Here is a 21,187-nt window from a genome sequence, read left to right as displayed (position 1 = left end):
ACCACTCTTCTGTGGCTTTCCTCGCTGAACCCTCCATCTTTGCCTCGCTCTTCCTGCGTCGTGGCTAGAGGGGCTGCTGGTAGATAAATATCAGCTCCTTTGGCAGCGGCCTCCATGTACATTTCCCCAGTGAGCCCAGGGGCCCCTTGATGAAAGCCATCCGTCACCACTGTGGGATGACCTGTCTGCGCTGACCACCACACACCTCCACCCTGACCACTAGACTGTGAAGGGGATGTCTCCATGAGCGCCCTCATGCACCACCAAATCAAGATTTAATGCCTTTAATTTACACTGTCTCCAGGGCTTATCAAAAGGTTAGCGCAGGAGCATTGAGACAAGTCTATAAAGGCCTAGCTGGGACACTGCAATATTGAGTTTGGTGTATACTGTGAAGCTCCTAAATTTGGAACACTGATACCATTTGTGAGTGATTCCAAATTTTGATTGCTGCTATAAGTTCCCATTTTGCGTTTAGCGCCACAGCCACAGCGCATTTTGGCAAGCAGAGCAAGTTTTTGTGTCGTTGTTTCCCAACGGACAAGTGAAAAGAGAATGATGTGAAGCTGAGTGAGATTAATGCGTGGTAAATGGAACATGTGCCATGATGACAGTGTAGATGAGGACTGATGCCTCTACAGGAGATGGAGAGTGACAGGCCGAAAACAACTTAGTAGAGTGGGGGATATTCCCATGAATACTCCTCCCAAAAGACAACATTCAACGTTGACAGTGGATGAAGGCATTTGACGCAATTTGCTGTAATACTTTATCACAGAAGTCACATTGCAATGGTCTAATTGAAAGTGATGAAATGGTTTATCAAGCAACCCTTGGTGGGCCAGCAGTGTGCAAAACAAATCCAATGCAGGTTTTATCTTTTTGCGGGCCATCAGGACCAATTTATGAGTGTCATCATCATCACTTCAAGTAATGTCATTGGAGGGCATAAGGAACAGTAAATCCTGTTCCCAGGTTCCTCGTTACTGTAAATGTCCCTCCTACACAGGCAATCAGAGATAATTCATGTAGCAATATGCTCCTGTAGGTCAGAATGGGACTGAGGATGCACAAAACATGGCAGAAGAGCGGGTGTTAATGAAGAAGAAGGTATTGGTTATTAAAATGCAGATAGTTTACTGCACCTTCGAAATCTCTGAACATCATGGATTATAAAAAGATAAAAGCTCAGCATCCACATATATTTGGATTTATAAAGCTGAAAAGTTGAATGAAATTTGTTTGCGGTGCTCGTGACATTGAAGAACTACATTATAAAAAGTCAAGAGCTTCATCGTTTCCAGGAAAGGAACTATTTCTGTGGTAGAAAATAGTTAGAACGAAAACTGTTGACATTGAGGTCTGTGGATTATCAAAAATAATTGGGACACTTCTATAACTACTAATACACCTGCTACCGACCAGCAAATTCACAATGAAAGGATTCTGTTCGCTGATAGCAGCATGACTTGTGTGTCACTTGCAACCGCTATCTGCCTCATCTCAAGGCCTGATTCACAAAAGATATTGAACTACTGAAATTACAGCGCAAACAGGCCCATGATGTTGTGCAGCTGACTGCAATTTGCCCTTTTTTCGCATCTGATTGCAATGATCCATGTGGAAAAGTATAAATGTTGGCTTTGCACCAAGAACTCAACTGAGAACGTGACAGTGAGAAACCGTGTTTGGGATTTAATATCCCAGTCTGTCAGTGCTGTTGGTGTTTTTAAATGCACGCCTTCTGACTGTAAATGAAGATGGCATGGCATGGAGGACAAAAGATATATGATTCAATGCTGCCATGATCACTGGAAAGTCTGGGTGTGACTGTCCCTTATGAAAGAGTTTAATTTACCACCAACTGCTAATAATTTGGCTATTTGCACTGAGGCTCTTTTAATCCATTGTTAACCATATACTGTATCTGCATGTTGAAAAATTAGGAGAAGCACTGAAAAAGTGCTTGACAGATAATGTAGATCTTGGAGCTGCGTGGATATAATACTGTCACTGCCAGTTATGGCTATATGAACTTTTAATGGTTAAATAATATATCTACTCCCCCTGCTTCTGCTCTTCTGCTGCATATTTTAAACCAAATTTAAAGTAGGTTTTTAATGTCCAATAAACAATGCATAAGCAAAATAAAACTCCTCATTCATCCAATGGAAAAAATATAAAATTCCCAAACAGAGTTATGTCTCTCAACAATAATAAATAAACACAAACAATAAGATGCAACTGTACAAAAACTACCCTCTCACTTTTAGTTGGGATATAATTGTATAAATCCCAATGATGTCGGTAACTTTTAGATTTTTTTCTTGGCATTCTGAATCAGAAGAGTGATGTTATTGTATATAGATGATTGGGTGACCCACATAGACCTATTCTGTTTTGAAAGTATCACACACATCACGGGAACAAAAACAACAAAAAAATAAGTTTTCTTTTTCTTTTTCGGGATGAACTGAACCTTTAACAAGCCAATTACAATACAACTCATACTCTTGAATTAGACGGAGACCAGTATTTCTGTTATGCTCTCACTCCACAAATCACAACAAGTGTTCCCTGCTGGGAGGACTTTGGGCCCGGCCCTGTGAATTATGTTTGTTAACAGACACCAAAGGTGCAGTTTTCCTTTTTCCTCTCAGAGTTCCATCCTTCTTTAATCCGAAGTGCCTTCCAGCATGATAACTGAGCTACGGCTGCTACCAAAGGAGAAAGTCTAGTTTACTTTTAAAACTTTTTCACACAAGTATTCCTCAATGTATGAAAAACTTGTTCACTGCACACAACAGCATCGACACCCATACCAAGTCCTCTGCGGATTTCACCCACCAAACAATCCACATGAAAGTATTCATCCTCTCCCGTCTGTAAACTCCACCAGTGCAGAGTTGGTACAGTAGAGAGAATGAAAGGGTAAATGCTTTTCAAAGGGACCTTCTTGCTTTGTTCTTTATGGCAAACAACCCCAGCAGATTGTTCCGGGGGCTTTAAGAAAATACTAAATAATAAAAGTAGAGATGCCAGGGTTTTCTAATCCTCAGATAACATGATTTTAAAGCATGTTGCTCTCTCAATATGCACAGTAGCCACTTGGAAGAAATAAAGTCTATGTTTAAAGGAAGAAAGAGGATTTGTTAAGTCAACATTAAGTCTCATATGGTAATGAAAAATCTATTCAATGAAGAAAACAGAAATATTAGTAACTTTCTATAGTTAGCTTAACTCACAACAATACAACAGCCAATAGTTCTTATTTAGGGAAATATGCCTATATTCTCAATATGAAACTACAGCCGTCAGCCAGTTAGCTTAGTATAAATACTTAAAACAGGGAGAAACGACAATCCTCAGGCGCTGTTCAAAAGTAACAATATCAATTTTATACCTAGAAACTTTGTGGTGATCAAAAGACTCTGAGAAGTCAATGCTCACATCCAAGACATAGTTCTGCACATACCCTCAACCCACACAAAATAATAAACAAACAAGATATTATGTGTTAGTTTGTGAATTTTAGACGTAAACACATTTTTTTGTTACCTAAAGACGGAGTCATGCTAGCTACGTCCCCCTGCTTCCAGTCTTTATGCTAAGCTAGGCTAACATCTGAAGGCCGTTGCGTCATATTTACTGTACAGACATGAGAGTGGTTGATCTTTCCATCCAACCCCTTGGCAAGAAAAAAATCCCAAAATGCATCATCAAGATAACATTGGAGCGCAACTCAAGGTCCACCGACTTACAATGTAAAGTTGTAAATCTGTGAGACATGCAAAGTTGTTCTTTAACATACAGCGCAAACGGGGACAATCATGCAATGTGTATAATATATATATATATATAATATAAATACAGTACGCAAAAATAACTTCGACGGAAAGTCCTCCTTAAGATAATGTTTAAGCTTCAGATGCCACAAGAGGGTCTCTGGTCGTAATCAGTCGCAAGTCCGTCCCTGACCAATCAGCATTCATTAGCAGAATGCTGGCGTACTGGCCAACAAACGGCTCAAACTGTAAGAAATCGAAAGGACATAAGTACTCACTCATTTGACTTTTGAACCATAATCTATATTGAACTTGTGGAATCTACAATAATGCGATATTTCAACGACAAGCGAAGATCACCCCCAGTGGATGTCTCATGAACTACAACCAAAATCGGTACAATGGGGGCGTATAGGAGTGCCCAGGCTCTTCGTAGACGGGCTCTGGCGCAACTCAAGGGACTTACAATGTAAAGTTGTAAATCTGTGAGACATGCAAAGTTGTTCTTTAACATACAGCGCAAACGGGGACAATCATGCAATGTGGTCAGCTAATTAACTGTTTTATAATGAACAGTTTTATATCCTTCATTTTACAGGAAACACCAAAACAACCGGCTACAGCTTTGCTAAGTATAGTGTTCAGGGGAAATGTGTTTACTCATTACAGATAACCCAATTCAATCGTGTTTGATTTTCACAGTGTCAGAACACAACATATGTTCCTAATTTATCCTCTACATCACCGTTTCATTTGCCTCAAAAACAAAAAGACATTCTTCATAAGAGCCTGGTTTTGTTCCTTTGTACTGGAGAACTTTCCTTTTTACTTTGTCTTAATTTTAATCTTAAAAATAAGCAAAATTCCTCTGAGACGCTGGAAGCACATCTGCAGCCCTCAACACACAGAGATAATTAGGTTGCTAAAGAATAGAAAAATAAAAATAAAAGTTAGTTTGTAAGAGGAGATTCCTCTCAGGCAGTAGAGGCTGCTGTGTATATTTAGCAGAGCAGCCTTGCTTGTGTAAGAGGGTGTGCATGCTGATGGCCATCGATCGAAACAGAAGGTGTTGTCTGGCACTTCAGGCCATTCACACAGACTCCTGGCTTTGAGTGCAGAGTTATATTAACAACTTTGCCAGTTTGTAATTAATGTGAATCTGCTGTTAAGCTTGATGTGCCCTGTTCTTTGGTTATTGAGCCATTTTGACATGTTTTAGAAATATTCTCTATGGAAAACAAAAGGACCTAATGGAGGACAGGATTTTAATATACTGTAGGATTAAGATTTCTACCCCTAAAAAGGCCTTAAACGTAGTCATTCCTTAGATTTATCAATATAATCCTATAGGAGCAGTTTCCATATATTGTCACTATATGGATTAATTGTGCCCACTACTTGTTTTCATGTCTTTTTTCTGTTTACTTCATGCCAAAATGTTTTAATTTCATTCTTAAGTCACCTGTGTTTTTACCAGTGTATGCTTTAAGAATATATAAGAGCATAAAAGTGCAGCTTTTCTCTGCTTTATATCAGTGTTAACTATATATATTTTGATTTGAGTCTGTTGTCTCGACAAAATAAAGCAAATTGATGGATTTTGGAAATGGAAATTGATCATTATGGACTCTAGGAATTAGGGATCTGCATTTTATTCTGACATCATAATGGATTAATGAAGAAAATAATCAGCACTATTATTAATAACGAGAAGATTTGTTATTCCTGTCCTCTCCTGTTAAACAAAAAACTATACTAGTTTGACTTTCTGCTGTCAAACATCCAGGAAAGATGTTGAGGAAATTGAAATCCACTCATGGCTGCTTTTGGTGAAATCATTTAATCTGATATCAGAAGATGAGTGATGCTCAAACAGTCCAAATCAGTACATTTGTCCAGTGCAGTCTGCAGTTTGCACGGCAAGTATGATATTACTTCTCCTAATCTTACCTTCCTCTCTGTGCTCACTCTTTTTTACAATCACTTGCTGAAGACTCGTGTTCACAACCTGAAAAGTTTTCTAAGTCTTGTGACAACTTTAACCCTTTCCCGTTGGCAATAGCGAGGCTGTGAAGAAAATGATCATCAAAGCCAGACAAATTTACACCTTAGCAAAAGTATCAGGAGTCCTGCAATTTCACACAGACCCAGTTTTCCTCCACAGCAACACCAGGAAAACAGCCAAGTTTGCCACTTTCCAGATGGAGCCTCGGCTTTTGAATAATGACTAGCTCTAAAAGTTGCATTTGAATATCTGCGCTACAGTGTGTAGGAAAGTGCTGATCTCTACACCGGTGCTGTACATTGATGCATACAGTATACTGTCTCACACATCAACTTCATGCGTGTATATTTTGGTCTATATATCAGGATTCTATCTGCTATTTTTGCATAATTTGGTGTTACACTTCACAAAAGTATTTCTATTATTTATCCCCCTCAGTTATATGAATAATGTTGACTTCTCCAAGCATCACTCTTCCAGAATCTACAATGATGTGTGCACATACTGTAGGTGGACAGGAGAAAAATTCAGAATGGAATTTATTTTTTCCACAAGCTTGTTTACAGAGCTCTAAGATGAGTCTCCTTCTCCTTTATTTCTATCAAGGCATTCCTCCTCTTACAGTCACTGCACACACACGCGCACACACACAGCCTGCACATCTCTCTATGTAGCGGCTTCTTCCTCAAATAGAAAATGTGCACTAAAACATGACAGCACTGGCGGCTAGTCTCCGAGAGAGCAGCCCCACTCTCTCTGGCCTAGATTCTTTCAAATCCGCTCTGGAAGTGCCTTCGTCCTCAGCTGCACTGCCAGCCCGCCAGAGAGTGAGTGAGCAAGCCATCTGGCTACACGGCACATCAAATCCCAATCTGTGTTAATTTGAGTGTTAAGGGCCATTGTTTACTTTTGGAAAAAAAAAAGAGGAAGGGGGAAAAAAAGCCTCACTCACAGGATTAATAAACCCTTTTGTAGTTAATTCTGAGCAAAGTTTGCACTAAAGTTTTTGCAGACATGCAGCATGCCAGGCACACTGCAGGTCACTGCTGAAAATTACATGTGTGTAACCTGGAAAAAAATAAAGATTTAATATAGCTACGAGACACTAATGCTCCATGGATTCAGTCAGAATGAGGTAGATGCATATTAAAACATTTTAATAAATAAAACAGAATAGTATGTAGGTCAGTGATCATGCTGTGCAGATAAAAGTAACTGTGCAACGTTTGATTTTCCCACCTGTTGAAAAACATTTGGACCACCATATAGGATTCCATTGATGTGTGTTTTTTTATTCAGACCTCCATTAACTGTATTCACAGCTACTCTTGCACAGGTTTAATAAAAATGCCGTAAAAAATATAAATATCCAGCCAGATAGGTACTAACCTACATAGATAGACAAACATACAAGTACTACATTTTATATATATATATAATCTACACTTTATTTATTCATTATATTTTAATATAACAACAGCACAAGTATCAGCTATATTGAAAACTTCCTATTGGTTTATTGGAGCTACGGAAATTGAATTCGTATTTCTTTGTCCCTCTACCCCTCCCTCTCTTTCTCTCCCTCTCTCACACACGTCACACACACACACACACACACACACACACACACACACACACACACACACACACACACACACACACACACACACACACACACACACACACACACACACACACACACACACACACACACACACACACACACACACACACACACACACACACACACACACACACCACCCACCCTGACACATGGTGTGTTATGCAATGGGTGATGCCTAATTACCACTGACATCGCGGAGACTGTTCACTGTGAAATTAATCATGACACAGGCGTCAGCTTTTGATATTTTTCACCAAGTGCTCCGAGTTCGTACCAGCTGATGTAATTAATAAACCGAATGCACACAAATACTGATTAGAAACTGACACTGATGTCTCAATAATAACCAGCTAACCTAAAGCCAACACCAGGTGCCACACAGTCGAGAAAAGAGGAGGAAAGTAAGTGGCAAAAGAAGAAGTAGTAAGGCAGCAGAAGGAAAACGGAAATTGGAACAGATTATTTTTTAACGATTAGAATGAGGTTGTTCATGGCTCTGACTTTGAGGAGCCGTTTGCTAGCAAGGATAGAAATAATGAAATGAGTTCATCTGTAACAAGGATGTATGGCTGCATAATTCTAAACAGCTGTGGGTCCACAGTAGCTCCCAGAAGGCTACAGTGCTATTTATAAATCATAGCATTGTACTGGAAAGCGCTTACAGTATATCCAGTCATGCATAACATAAACATTTGCTTTTCAGTTAGCAGAAAAACCTCACTGTTACTTTCTTATTACAAATACATGAACTGAGACTCCAGAAACACAGCCCGCCCATATCTGGCATAAATAATGTGACATGCAGCTCATCAGTGCACAAACCTCGATGAGAGCTGGTTGCTCATTTCTTGAGGTTTTTACTGCCTCGGTTGCAAATGATCACAAGCCAAGCAGTTCGTGACAAGACGCAGGGAAACCGATTTGACGTCTCATTTTTTTTGTTGTTAAAATCAGCTTGCGATATTGTTCACCTCTCATAAAGCCATTTTTTCCACAACACAGTCGTGATTAGCTTTGATCTTCCACATGCTTCAAAGAAATGTATCAGAATTGTTCATTTGGAAAACACAGGGAAAACTTGTTTCCCATTAGAGAAGAACTATAAATAGTGTGCAGGGTTCCTGTATTTTTAATTGGCATTGACGTGTTATGCTTTTGCTTGTGTACTATCATGCTATTTTAGGGTACTATGAGCTCACTGAACAGTATGTATATCCTTTCAGACCACTTCAACTTTTGCACCCTGGCTTCAGCTGTTCTCCAAAGCAAGTCCTCCCAACTACTGTCAGGCTGTGGTGGGTCACTGAGTTCACCTGGAGAGGGAGACTGCAGAGGGCTTACTATGGCCGAGACTGAGAATAATGAGTCGAGGTTGTTTTCTTTTTTTCTATTTTAACATTTCCACTTACTCAATGTATTTATTCAGGCATGTTGCCTTTATTATGATATCAGAGAGCAGCAAGATAACAGGAAATGAGGCTAGAGAGGAGGGATGACATGCAGCAAAAAAGGCCACAGTCTAACTCGAACTGGCAACGTTGTGATCACATGGTCAGCATCTTAACCGCCTCTTTTCTTTCCTTTGATTGATTTATTTGTATTTTCTTTTTGATAAACATCATATCATTATACATGCTTCTGACCTTGTCATTTCAAGCCATGATAATACATTTTGATTACAATTATTAGTGATTATTGTTATTTTCTTGATACATTTTCTGTATTGGTTGTGAGTTAATTATTGTAACTACACTGACAATACTGTACCTGTATCCTAAAGGAAAACGAGCACAGACATAAGAAGAGTCTTTTGAAAGATCCAGATAATCATATATGTACTGTAAACACTTTTATCAGTCTGTCCGACCAAAGGTCACATGGAAAAAAAGTAGTGCAAAAAAGGGTCAGAGTATGGCCAGAGTACGTTTTACCCATTATCAGCACAGACCCATATGTTCAAACACTGTACACACACAGCGCTATAAGTCACCAGAGACACACTGTTATACACCACAGTTGTTCTCATATGTAGAGCCCAGACTAGTTTAAACTCTCTACTGTATTTGTAAAACAGAAATCCATTTTATCCACAAAGACGTAGATGTGTGAATTGTATGTGAGAAACAGAGGAGCAGAAGGTAACCTTTATAAATGACACACAAACAGTCAGACAGAGAGAGTATCAGTGTAAAGGTGGCTTTCCTAATCCCCTCCCCTCCTGTTGTCTAGCCTCTCTTTTCTACTGTATTGCTACATGACAGCCCAGGCAGAGTGACGCATTGAGCTTGGCTGTTTCTCTGGCTACTGTTCTGTCGTTCTGTTTCTCTCCGGGCTTAACCTTCCTCCATCCCTCAGCTCAAGGCAGAAGAACTGAAGGGTACTTCAAGAAAAAGGGCCACTACTGTAATTTGGTGAATCAGTAGTGTTTAAACCTTTATCTGCTCCAGTCAATATCTTTACATAAATAATGGATAACACCACTATGTGTAGCGTCAAAGCGGTCGCTTATACTGACAAATCCCTAAACAATTATCACTCGACTCTGCAGTTCCTCTTAACTCTATCAAATGTTTGTGTCTTTCAACTCAACTTTGGGGATTTTCGGCCTGCAACTTATCGGTTTTGGTTCCCGCTTACCGCTCTCATGAACATAGTTTCCAGCAGTAGCTATTATCTGCTCAGCATCAAACTGCACACAGACAAAGTCAGCAATGAGCTAGTGAACAAAGTAAAGCATTTAGCAGATAAAAGCCCAGATATTACTGTTGCTTTAGAGTTGGTGGAGACCAGAGTTAAAAGGAGAGTGAATATCCCTTTAACACTACTAATGAGACATTTGTAAACGACCCAAATCTTTTTGTTCTTAGGTACGAATTAAGGGAACTGAGTCGTACTTGAGAGCATTTATTTTTATCCTAGCGCCCAGATTTCACTCCCTTCACTAGATACACAGTAACGGAAGACAGGGGGAAGTGCCACGAAGCACCCCAAAGTGCCGCCAGACACATACGCAGACAGACAGACAAAGAGAGAGAGAGACAGAGGGGGGGGAGCAGAGTTTGTTGTTGACCTGCATGGAGAAATGAGCTTGAGCTAGAGTACACAGCCAGGCGACTGCTGTCGCAAAAAAAATGACAAACAACGCAACCTACGCATAATTAACATCCAGCTCCCTTCAAAGAGCCAGAATTCCCATCACTACTTTAAACTTGTCAAGTGGCCAGAAACACGACTTTATTGAATACTAATGATCCTCTGTGTCACGATCTGTAAATAGGGAACTGTTTGGACACGTGATAAATATTGGTGTCAAAAGCTTATTCACTGCACTAAAGCGTAAATCAATTAATGCAGGTTTGAGTATCAATATCATTATTGGTTAATTTCTACTGATGCATTGGATGATGTAGTTTTATCTCTAAGAATACATCACATTTTCTAAAGGGATCAACTGTTTTGAAAATCTATTGTTACCTGAAACGTGGCAGTGGAGAAAATGCAAAATATTTCCCAGCAGGTGCAAACAGACAAAATTATGGAAGACGCTAAAAGAAGTTGTGTGCATTCAAATCAATTCCTCAGTGGGACGACGACTCTTCTCAAACATCTGCAATGGTTTTACAGTTTTAATCAATCTAACTAAGCTTAGCCAAACAAACTCAAGCCCAGTGAAGACTAACACACTTTCGTTGCTATATTTTTCATACTATCTCTTAATCATAGGATGCAAGCTGCCAATAACGCCACCGTAAGCAGGTTGGAATGACAAAAGTTATTTTATACATTTATATTTAAATGAATAACCTGAAATTCATAAACAAAATCTAAGGCAGTCATATTTCAACACCAAAACATACTATACATTAATGCATTCTGAATGCTTTTTAGCTCACACTACCTTTTGGTGCTGCAGGTTGAGGAAAATATTTGCAAGTAGACACCAGGAATATCAATTCATAATGTACTTGACACAGTTTTGTTGAACAACACATTATTTAGTGATAATTCTCTGCATGTTAATAATCTGATCTGAGGCCAGGCTGTAGCCTATACGCAGTGTTCCCACTGAATATGCATTTCTGACTACACGGAGGATAAACATGTTATTTAATCATCAATGTGTTTTCAATCGTCATTGCTTAAGTAGGATGAACAAACCCCAGGTGGTGTACACATAGTACGAGAGGCTTTCTGCAGGGAGGCAGGCTGAATGCATATCATTCAGCGTTTAAACAATACGTGCCAATCGTGTAGTAAGGCTACTTAAGGTGAAATGCAATCTGTGTCAAAAGTGGGACTGGAAGATGGTCTATTCATGTTGTCGGAGTCTCACGAGAGACACATGAAGACTTTTGCATAACATGCTGTTTATTTTCAATCACACTTTCACGTTTCAATGAAACACAAATGATACATGAATATCTAAAAGATCTATTTACCAATGATGATAGAGTGCTTCCCTAAAATATTTTCTTCCTGATCTGGAATCAGTCAAATATGCCTATATTTGAAATGTTGTAAAGTGTGCATTTTCATACCGACACAGTCACACAGAATGATTCTGTTGGAAATTATACCCCCGAGTGAATTCATTAAAATATTACAAATTGGTTGTGTAACTCTGCAACTTTGCATATATTTTACCAGTTATACATCTATTGTATTCAGCGTTGCATTAACTGCTTAAATTGGATGAACAGGTGTAATCTGATGTGTTGTGTCTGTAAATATTTAATCAAGCATGGAAATCAGAGGCTTAAATGTTAGTGTTTGAAAATGATATCACGATTTCAAAAGTGATTTTGTTCCTTTTTGAATTTTCTTCATACTAGATTGTGCCAATGAATTATAAATGTAGGGGAGTTGATCACTCATTAACCGTTTTCTTAACACTTGCTAAACCAGTTCAGATGTCAAAGCATGCAAGTTCCCATAGCAACGCTAGTTGAAATTCAATATATTTCGATGTCTGACTTTCATAGGCAAGTCTGCGTGCAAGATACATAAACATATACCGGCCATACTAAGTTCCTCGGACAAACAGAATGAGACCAGGTTTCTTATCATATAACACTGATGATCACACAGATGGGCCCAAAGTTGTCACGTTTAGGCATGAAATGTACCACAAGCAGCATGAGTGATCAACAACAAAAAGTATTGGCCAGAGTGTTGTGGGGGGACGGTGATGACGTGTGTGTCTTGATCTCACTCCAGCAATCTATGTCTTACATGTTACTAGACAGTTGAACAAGCAGTTATTCAATTTTATTGTTACGTAACTGATGTACTTCACTAACCCCACGTATGTCAGTTTTGCAATGTTGGTAGTTTATTTAGAAAAGACAAGGTACGCGTGGAACAAGTGGGGAAAAAATAAGATTCCTCTGAGATCAAAAGTTTAAAAAGGCACAGGAGTTAGGAGTACAGCGTTCTTTAGGTGGCCACAATCCAGCCTTCCCATAACTGCTAATGTTGCTGAGAATCTGCTGGATTGTGTAAGGTTTACTAAAAAAAAAAAAATCACAATATCAACTTAGAAGTTGATAAATGTCGTGTTTACAGCTTCCTCATGCTCCCTTAGCAGATTAAAAATCTGATATCGCAGGTTTAATGTTTTAGCAGCATATGTTGCTAATAATTACTTTTGGATGTAAAGTCAATGCTAAACCATTTGAGTCAATTCAAAGCTGTGAGAAAGAAGAGGGAAGTGTAACCAAGTGGCTGCCTTCTGGGACGGCTACATGATCACTTCAGATGTGAGTGAACCTCATGAATAACAGCTAAACTGGAACAATAAGCAGCTGAGGGAGGATGATGGTGACGGACTTCTTCCCTGATTAAAACTACCTCTGTAATTACCACACACGATGGGGACAGGGTCTTCTGCTGAGTTGACGAGTGTTTTGTTTCAGAGTTAACATGCTCCAATTCACCGGTCCCCACGAGGCGCAGCATGCACCTCTCTGTTTTTTTTTTGCCTTTGGCCTTCCCAGCTACTGGAGTTGTCTGCTGTGTCTCTAAACTGGAGTGGAAGCCTGCTCCTAATCATTGCAATCACTCATCCAAAAGGACCCCCCCCAAAAAAAAAAAAACAAAGCTATTTATAGCGCCTATGCTTATACAATGTTTTCAGGCTAGTGTGATTATCATTGATTTGACTAAAACGATGGCGCTTGAAAGCTCAGTGCGACTCAGTGGAGCTCAATTTTTTTACCAAGGAGGGAGGCAATTATTACTGATTTCATATCAGCCGTGTTCTGCTGTCAGTCTGCAATTTCTTGTGACTCTGTCACTGTGGAAAAATCTGTGATGCAAGGGCTAAATTAGATTTGCTCATGATGTGTTTGACTGGCACCCATTATGTGCAATGGACGAATGGGAGCGGCATGAATGGGGGTGGGAAACATTGGTTATACCTCAATTCTCCTGCTTTTTCTGAAAGCAGGTCCCCATTCATGGGTGATTAACAGGCAGATCAGGGAGGTGGGCAGTGCTGCTTGGATGGCTTTGACTAATCTAACTACTGCTGCTGCCTCGCTTGGTTAATGGCTGCTACAGGCTGGCTTGGAGAACCCAGACATGCAGTAAAGAGAAACATTCAAACTACTATAAGGAGCTCTACTGTCAAAAGCCTTAATCCTACATGCACACCTTTATGCCACCACAAGAAACACTACAGAAATGTTTGGACTGACTGACAACTCCAGAGATTAAACTGGTTATTGGATGTTGCTGGAGTGAAACCAGTGTCCCCCCTCAAATAAATGCCATAACGTTTTGGTAAAGTAAAATGTAAATAATAGCTCAGTCCATATGATAGTGTTGTTGTTGGTGTCACAGATAAACAAGGGCACACTGTACTTTCTAAAGAAAGGCATCAAAGCCATACTAATCTCTACTTTATCATTTTCATTTAAGTGGTTTCTGACTTTTACATTTTAAATATTCCATTGGATGCATGCTTGAATATTTAAATAACACACTATATTATATGTCTTTTGCTTCAGTTTTAAAAACTGAATATAAAAAACCTGTACTACAAATAGTGTAACCACATCATCCTAATGTTGTTGTTTCTTTTACACATTTGTCTACATGCCAATTTGTTCATGATGGTGGTTGATCGTTCATGAGCCATGACAACTGCAGTTTTAAGTTCGGCAGACCAAAAGCAAAACAAAAAAAGGAGAAAAAACATTTAACTAAATGTCAAATCCGTTTTAAGCACATGCAATCTGTTTCATTAGAGGTGTGAAATAAAGAATTGCATCATAGTTTGACAAACAGAGTGAATTAAGTGACATCTTGACCACTCATAGACTTGTTCTTCCAACAGCAATAGAAATATTGCTCCACCTAGTGGAGGCAGCCGTTGTGTTGTTAAAGGGAAACATCCTGAACGCTCTGACTTGATTTTTTAAGAATGACACCTCACTCAATGTTCACAGGGTTTAAAAAAGAAATCCATGTCAACTTTAAAAGCGAGAGTGAGAGGGGCTGCTGCTCTGTCTCCACTCTCCATTGTCAGTGTGCGTGCACGTGCATGATTGTGCACGAGCTATATGTGGTAAACCATTTCTGAGGTGGCACTAAAAAAAAAAAAAAAAAAAAAAAAAAAGGATGAAACAAGGAAAAGAACAGCATAAAGCGCGGTGAGAGGAAGAGGATGGACTATTTCATATTATCGACACAAATATGGAATTAACTTGCAGAAGAAAAAAATATATAATTAAACAGAATAAGAGTGCTTCTCGCTGTGATCCTGAGACTTTATTTCAGGCAACACTGCGCTGAGCACGGTGCCCTATTTCCAGGCGGCTCTGTCTACCTGCGCGGTGCCCCTCCCCTCTCTCCTCTGCCTCCCCTTCGCCTCCCCTCCTCCGAGTTTGTGTTACACTCGTTGCAGTAGGAGGGTCCATGTGCACAGAATGACGTCGCTCTGACTTGAAGTCCAACCGACTCCTCCGTTTGTTTTTATTACTATTTTTTTTTTTTTGCGTGTGTATGTGCGTGCGCGCGCGTGTGTGTGTGTGTGTGCGTGCGTGTGTGTGTGTGTGTGAAATCTCGGACCCAGCATCGCTAATCTGCAAATGTGCGGCCATAATGTGAGCTCATCCGCTGCTGTCGTCCGACCCCGTCGCTGCCGTTCGTCCTGTCAGGAGCAGCGGTCTCTCGCTGTGGAGGATTACTGGTGATAATACGCAGTAGACTTCTCCAGTGCGTCTAGCTGTCAAACTGAGCATTATGTATTGGAAAGAGTAGTCAGAACACATTTGTTTTATATTTATTGACTTTGCTGTTGCGTTTCTTTTTTTTTTTCTTTTTTATTCTGGTCCTCTGGATTATAGCTGCCCAGCAACACGGCCACCTGACAACTCTGGATGTCGTAATTAAGGTAAGGAAAGGACGGAGCGCAGGGTTTTGACTTGTTCCCATTTAATTCGGCGCTGGGTCCGATGAGATAGTGAAAGCAAACTCCTCACTGCACACCTCGGATGTCTGAATACTTGCATCCCCATGTCCATTTGCTGTGGTGGGAGAGACACCTTAAGAACTTTACACCGGGACCGTTAGCGCTGTGTCTAGTCCATCATTAAAGTCGCCAAGAAGTTTACGCAATGTGTGCGCAAATACAAAATACCCGCAATCATTTGAATAGTAGATTTTTATGTGTTTGAAAGCATCTGTCAAAAAGGTGCTGAGAAATATCTTGTGCCGCCAAATCATTTACAAAAATATAACTTTAATAATTATTATTTCATTCTTTCTGCTCTCAGTCCCTCTTTTCATTCAAAAAGCTGTCAACGAGAGGACTTTAACAATAACTTTCACAGCTCCAATACGGCAAAAACCGTCTCCAAATAAAAGTATTTATTCTGCGCAAACGCAAAATGGAGAGATATGCAGAGAGTTCCATGTCCTACAGAGGCAGGGCAATCACGGCAGAGGCAAGTGGGAGGAAATATCACTCGGACATCTTTTTTCTTTTTTTTTTGTATTCAAGTATCTGCTCACAATGTGCATGGGGCATTTTGCAGGCAAGGTGGACAACTTTAACTCAGATGTCTGGGCTGCTCAGTACGCAGAGAGCCCGTCAAAAGAGTGCACCGTAGCGTTAAAATAAAGAAATATTCAAACATCACCTAAAGCAAGGTCTCATTATTGCAACCTGCTCTGTCAAGTGTCTGATTGTTGACAGTGTCATTGTTACTTTTTGCACATGACGGAGCCTCTCCAGCCGCCGAAGAAACATTTTAAGTTATGTCGCAGCTATGTTGTGGCTGCAGGAGCAGTAACTATTGAGTGACAGCTCTCCGACCAACCCGTGAATGGGCCCGAGAAAGCTGGCGGATTTCTGGCTGAGCTGTCCAATAGAGGCGCAGCAGGGGGGGGGGGGGGACATTTAAACGAAAAGCCCAGACGACGTCACGTAGATACATTAACCCTTACAATGCAGTTCTCTTCAAGTTACCAGACTGTACATCCCCTGTAGTGCAGTGATGAGGAGCTGTATCTATGGGAGGGGAAATATTGTACTGACTTGCTTTGGACTTTTTCAGATTTAACCTATTGGTTACACAGCATCGTTTATGTTTTTAATCTCAGTATTATATTCATATTTAAAAGTCAACTTATCCAAAAAAGTTATATAAAGTGTGCGTAATATGTAGATATTATATTTCCGCATTCTCACACAGACCGTATTCCTTCCCTCTACCCTTTTTTTTTTTTTTTTGCCTCATAAAGGTTTTTTATCCTCTAAAGCAGAACTTACTACTATCCAAAACCAACAAGACTGTTCTATTTGCACTCTCGATAGAAGATTCATTAGCATATTCCTTAATATAAAATTTAGTCTCACATGAGACCTGTAATCTCTGCCTGAAGGTACTTACCCTAAATACAACCTGTTACTGAACAACTATTATTAAACCAATGTGTGCAGCTTTTCTCATTCATTTTTTTTCTGCTCTTCATTCACCAGGTGAATCAATGAGCCAGCAATGGAGACCAAAAGATACCAAAGTTTCTTTGATGGAAGCGATACAGAGAACAGATGGTCTCAGGTCCCCATCGCCATGGAGCACTGCTGCAGCACAGAGGACTCGAGTCTGACTAGCAGCGATATCCTGATGGACATAGTGAACGTCAGCTGCCCTGCTGGAAGCCAAGGCACCGACTGCAAAGACAACAATACAAAGAAGCAGGAGCAGCCCATGCTTCGGCTCGGCCAGAACCAGCCATTTGTTCTCCCGCATTTCAACAACTCCCTCCATGGTCATAAGCAGGACATGGACTCTAAAGAGCTTTCCAAGACCGTGGCTGAGTCTATGGGCCTGTATATGAACGCTGCCAGGGAGGCAGACTTTGCCTTCAGCCAGCATGGGGGCAGTAGCAGCCCTGGGAAGATGTTTCCAGTGTGTGGACGGGCTCTAGAGGAGACCCAGTGCGGATCCAGGAAGAGCCCCAAGTTAAAGCCATTTGGGTTCCAGCAGCCCAGCTCCACTCCCAGAGAATGCACCACTGGGACTCCAGTTAGCTCGGCCTCAATGCTGGCCTCATCTCTGTCCTGCAGCCCACAGACCTCCAGCTCCATCTCCAGCCCGGGGGGCAGCAACAACATGGTGTCGTCAACCACAAGCCCCCCTACGTGTTTTGGACCGTCGTGCTCGTCCGTCAATAGTCCTGTCGGCCAGACGTCTTGTGCTGCAGCTCTGGCCAACATCAAGCGCAGGAATTCAGCCACATGTAGCCCTGTGGAGTCCAGCACGGTGGGCTCACCACCTCTCACCAGCCCGCTCAACGTCATGAGGTCCCCCATGTCCAGCCCCCAGAGTATGAGCAGTGTGAGATCGCCTCCGTCCTGCAGCACTACCTGTAACATTAGGTCATCGGTCTCGAGCCCCACAGGTGGCTGCTGCACCAGCACTGCCAACAACGGCAACGCAGCAAGGCCCTCCATCTCCAGTCCGGCCACAGGGGGCAACATGGCTGTCAGCAGCCCACAGAATCCCTCCTCGGGTGGGTTTCCTGTGTCCAGTCCTGCTGGCGGACTGGGTTTGGTGCAGAATGACACCAACAGCCCAGAATCAGCAGGTCTGACTAGAGACGCAGACTTCAAGAACTTTGAATTCCCTAAAGTAGAGATGGTAGACGGGGAGGTGTTCAACGTGGGCTTAGACCAGATGGGCATGGTTAAGTACATTAAGAACGAGCCGGGAACTGACTTCAGGAGCATGTGTTTAGGCAGCTCCAAATGTAATGTGAGTAGCACACCTTTTATCACGCAGATTAAGAGTGAGCCAAACAAAGATGAAGGATGTATGAACCAACAGCCCTACAGTGAGCAGTCACCATCCCATAGTCTCTATCATGCGTCTGAGACCACCTACTTGTCCCTGAGGAATAACATTGATGAATACAGTCTTTCTGGTATCTTAGGACCCCCTGTACCCTCTATGAATGGGACCTATGAGCCGGATGCGTTCTCCAACAATGTCCTGTCTAAAGGGGTTAAGCAGGAGACCACTGATGGCAGCTATTACCAAGAGAATAACAGCATGCCCACATCGGCCATTGTTGGAGTTAATTCCGGCGGACACTCATTCCATTACCAGATTGGAGCGCAAGGAACAATGTCTTTCACGCGGCACGATGTGAGGGACCAGTCCAACCCTTTGTTGAATCTAATTTCACCCGTAACGGCGTTAATGGAGTCGTGGAAATCTCGGCCGGGCATGTCACAGGGGTCACTGTCAGCCAGAGGTGAGGGATTCCTGGGTCAGAACTGCATCACGGACAGCATGTCGAGGTAAGGAGAATGAAGACCTCTCTGTGTCGTCTGAATGAGTGCATGTCAGTGTAACGCCGCCACGTCTTTGGCTTGAAAGCTGTGATGTTTTCAGAGTTGTGATAAGTATTTAAAAGTTTAGCTTTACAGGGAGAAGCAATATAGTATGCAAGTTTGTTACTGTCAGACTCATATTACACAAGGGATTTAGGGCGTTTGCTTTGAACAGTGCAAAAATAATAACAGCAGGGCTTGGGAAAGGCAGCGGGATGCTGGCTGGGGGAACAGGAATTAAAGGACGGGGTCCAGGTCATTGTTATAGTAGCATGTGATCACAACATCATCCCTGCTAGCACTGCCCTGTGTTCTACTGTAAAACAGAGGCAAAGTTTACCTCTTATCAGGGGCCTGTGTGTATGTACAACAAAAATATTTATTGGTGTGCTATCGGGAGGTCCAGCTAAGACCTTGTGTAATGCAAATATCTGTTTTTATGGGCCCTAAGCCATTGGCTGCATCATAAATTATGAATGATTGATCACATGCTTGTGTTGCCAAACTGATAAAAAAAACAGTTGCTGTTGTGAGGGTGGGGGCTGAACCAAAACAAACAGGCCAAAGGGGGGAAAAAAAATCTATAATAGGCGCCAATCTGGCAAAGTGCAACTTTGACACAGTTGTTGTGCTTCCAGTGTATTGTGGTGGCCTAGTTGCATGTGAAGCCGAAGGAAGTAAATTGTCATCAAGATGATTAATAACAGTTAATATCAAAGCTGTTGTCTTGACGATGAACACATGTTAAGATTGTTGAAAATACAGAAGTATAATCACATTGAGAGGTGCTGGGGTCAATTTGCAGTAAATCAGAAGAAAGGTTTGGGTTCCAGGGAATTTGGTGCTATATACTTTTTGTGTATTTTATCTGGCTATCTAACATGTAGTTATGCATTTGATGTTATAAATTCACACTTTTTTATGAGCTAGTGCAAAGGAGCACTAAACAAAGTTACAAATGACTTCCTGCTAAGTTGCAAAGCTTTGATAAGAGTCAGACACTTGCTGTAAGAGAAGTACAGTATTGGAGCTGCTGCCTGTATTGTGATGTAATTTGCTCCGCTATGTTTGACTGCGACTTGACCATGACAATTCCAGACCAACTTTGGGCAGTGATGTTGCACAGAATCTCCAGATTGAGATTTATTAGATCAAACGCTTTCCTGATTGAATTTGTGGGAACCAACTTTTCAGATCTCACTGATTGCTCTGCTACGTTCAGTTGTCTAGTTTTCATTTTCTTTAGCTTCTGCCGTTCAGATTGCAGTTTCAGTTTGTAGAAGACTGGGAAAAAGTCAGTTTATAGTGTTACATCACTGTCTATTCTCGTAGGTCACCAACTGCACACTGATTTACTGTAGCAAAATGCTAAACACTTCTGATGGTTGTTTTTCGCTTTGCATGTTTCATGCATTATCACATCTGTGGACTGATTCGGTCACACTGAACTATATGTCAAACAAGCGATATTGATCAAGACTAACTGACGACCAGATTCATTTTTACCCAATTCATAGCTCATAAAAACTACATTAGATTGATTGTACTCATTATGTTGTTGTATTTCCTGTAGCAAACATATATTTAGCATGTTGTGTGTCTGTATTTATTCACACTGCCCCTCACCCATAGATCTGACCTGAATAACTTTTTCTGAGGGCTATTTATGTCTTCCCTGTATGACATGTGTATTCAGCTTTATACGTAGAGTACACGCTCGTCTAGAGAGGAGATACTCCGTCTGTGGGTTTGTGTGTGTGTGTGTGTGTGTGTGTGTGTTTGTGTGTGCTATGAGAAGGCTCGCAGCTCTGAGGAGACTGATACAGCCCTGTTACCTTGGAGGCGACCCATATGGCAGGAGCCAAAGCGATGTTGACGGGATCACTGCCACCTTGGTCCTAATGAGATCCAGCTTAGCCCTAATG

At 41.1% G+C, this 21,187-nt stretch overlaps 1 protein-coding gene across 1 annotated transcript in view; it reads left to right on the top strand.

Annotated features, from left to right (window-relative positions):
* The first annotated feature begins 15,500 nt into the window (after window positions 1-15,500).
* Window positions 15,501-21,187, top strand: part of nr3c2 (nuclear receptor subfamily 3, group C, member 2) — a 66,664-nt gene continuing 60,977 nt past the window's right edge. Inside the window, exons 1-2 of the mRNA XM_054604835.1 lie at window positions 15,501-15,812; window positions 17,403-19,229. Coding sequence (XP_054460810.1) covers window positions 17,422-19,229 — 1,808 coding nt within the window. The 5' untranslated portion in view covers window positions 15,501-15,812; window positions 17,403-17,421. The remainder of the gene's footprint in view (window positions 15,813-17,402; window positions 19,230-21,187) is intronic.

Source organism: Anoplopoma fimbria, chromosome 9, assembly GCF_027596085.1.
Source record: "Anoplopoma fimbria isolate UVic2021 breed Golden Eagle Sablefish chromosome 9, Afim_UVic_2022, whole genome shotgun sequence".
Lineage (NCBI taxonomy): Eukaryota > Metazoa > Chordata > Actinopteri > Perciformes > Anoplopomatidae > Anoplopoma > Anoplopoma fimbria.
The sequence above is the reverse complement of the archived record's forward strand: the minus strand, read 5'-3'. Positions and strand labels throughout refer to the sequence as shown.